Here is a 734-nt window from a genome sequence, read left to right as displayed (position 1 = left end):
GACCCGGCCCCGCAGGTGACCTAAACCTGGGTCAGGCGGCAGTGCTGGAGACACCGCCGCGACCTGGACACCCTCAGGCGATCTGTGACCTCACAGGTGATCCGGAACACATCGTGAGGTGTGACCCAGAACCCCCTCCATCAGAGATGATCAGAGCCCTTCGGTCCCTCCGGTCCCGCGGGGTGCGCGGCCCCTTTAAGAGCGGCCGGGCCCCCGTTACTCTATGTTTACATAACACGGCCGGGCCGTACCACTGCTCGCCGTGCCCGGGGGGGGGTGGTGAGGCGCGCGGGAAGGGGGCGGCGCTCCGCGTGGTTCGCTCCGCCCCTTCCACCGGCCATTAAAACGCGCGGGGAGGGCGGGGCCACTCGCGATGCTCCCCTCTCGCCTCCCCCGACGCGGCGGGTTGGTCCGTGCCCGCGCTGGCCCCGCCTCCGTTCCCCCCCCCCTACCGGCGGTGTAGTGTCCGTTGCCGGCGGCCGCGGGCGCAGAGCGGAGCGGAGCCCGCTCGGGACGCGGCCCCGCGGCGGCGGCTGGGACGGGACTGGCGGGGGTGGGGGGGGAAAAGGCGGCCGTCGGTGCGACCGCAGTGGCGGCGGCCCCATGTTTTCGCCCAGCCAGGAGGAGCTGTGCGCGCTGAACAAGGAGCCCGTCAAGTACGGGGAGCTGGTGGTGCTGGGGTGAGCGCTGGGCACGGGAGCCGGGGTTGCGCGGGGCGGCGGGGTGGAGGGGGG

At 73.3% G+C, this 734-nt stretch overlaps 1 protein-coding gene across 1 annotated transcript in view; it reads left to right on the top strand.

Annotated features, from left to right (window-relative positions):
* The first annotated feature begins 530 nt into the window (after window positions 1–530).
* The window catches only part of LOC114070243 (E3 ubiquitin-protein ligase pellino homolog 2), a 65,280-nt gene continuing 65,076 nt past the window's right edge, over window positions 531–734 (top strand). The window contains exon 1 of the mRNA XM_027907528.1: window positions 531–680. Coding sequence (XP_027763329.1) covers window positions 604–680 — 77 coding nt within the window. The 5' untranslated portion in view covers window positions 531–603. The remainder of the gene's footprint in view (window positions 681–734) is intronic.

This window comes from Empidonax traillii, unplaced genomic scaffold (genome assembly GCF_003031625.1).
Source record: "Empidonax traillii isolate 1590-97213 ecotype Southwest subspecies unplaced genomic scaffold, ASM303162v1 scaffold1491:size100782, whole genome shotgun sequence".
Lineage (NCBI taxonomy): Eukaryota > Metazoa > Chordata > Aves > Passeriformes > Tyrannidae > Empidonax > Empidonax traillii.
The sequence above is the reverse complement of the archived record's forward strand: the minus strand, read 5'-3'. Positions and strand labels throughout refer to the sequence as shown.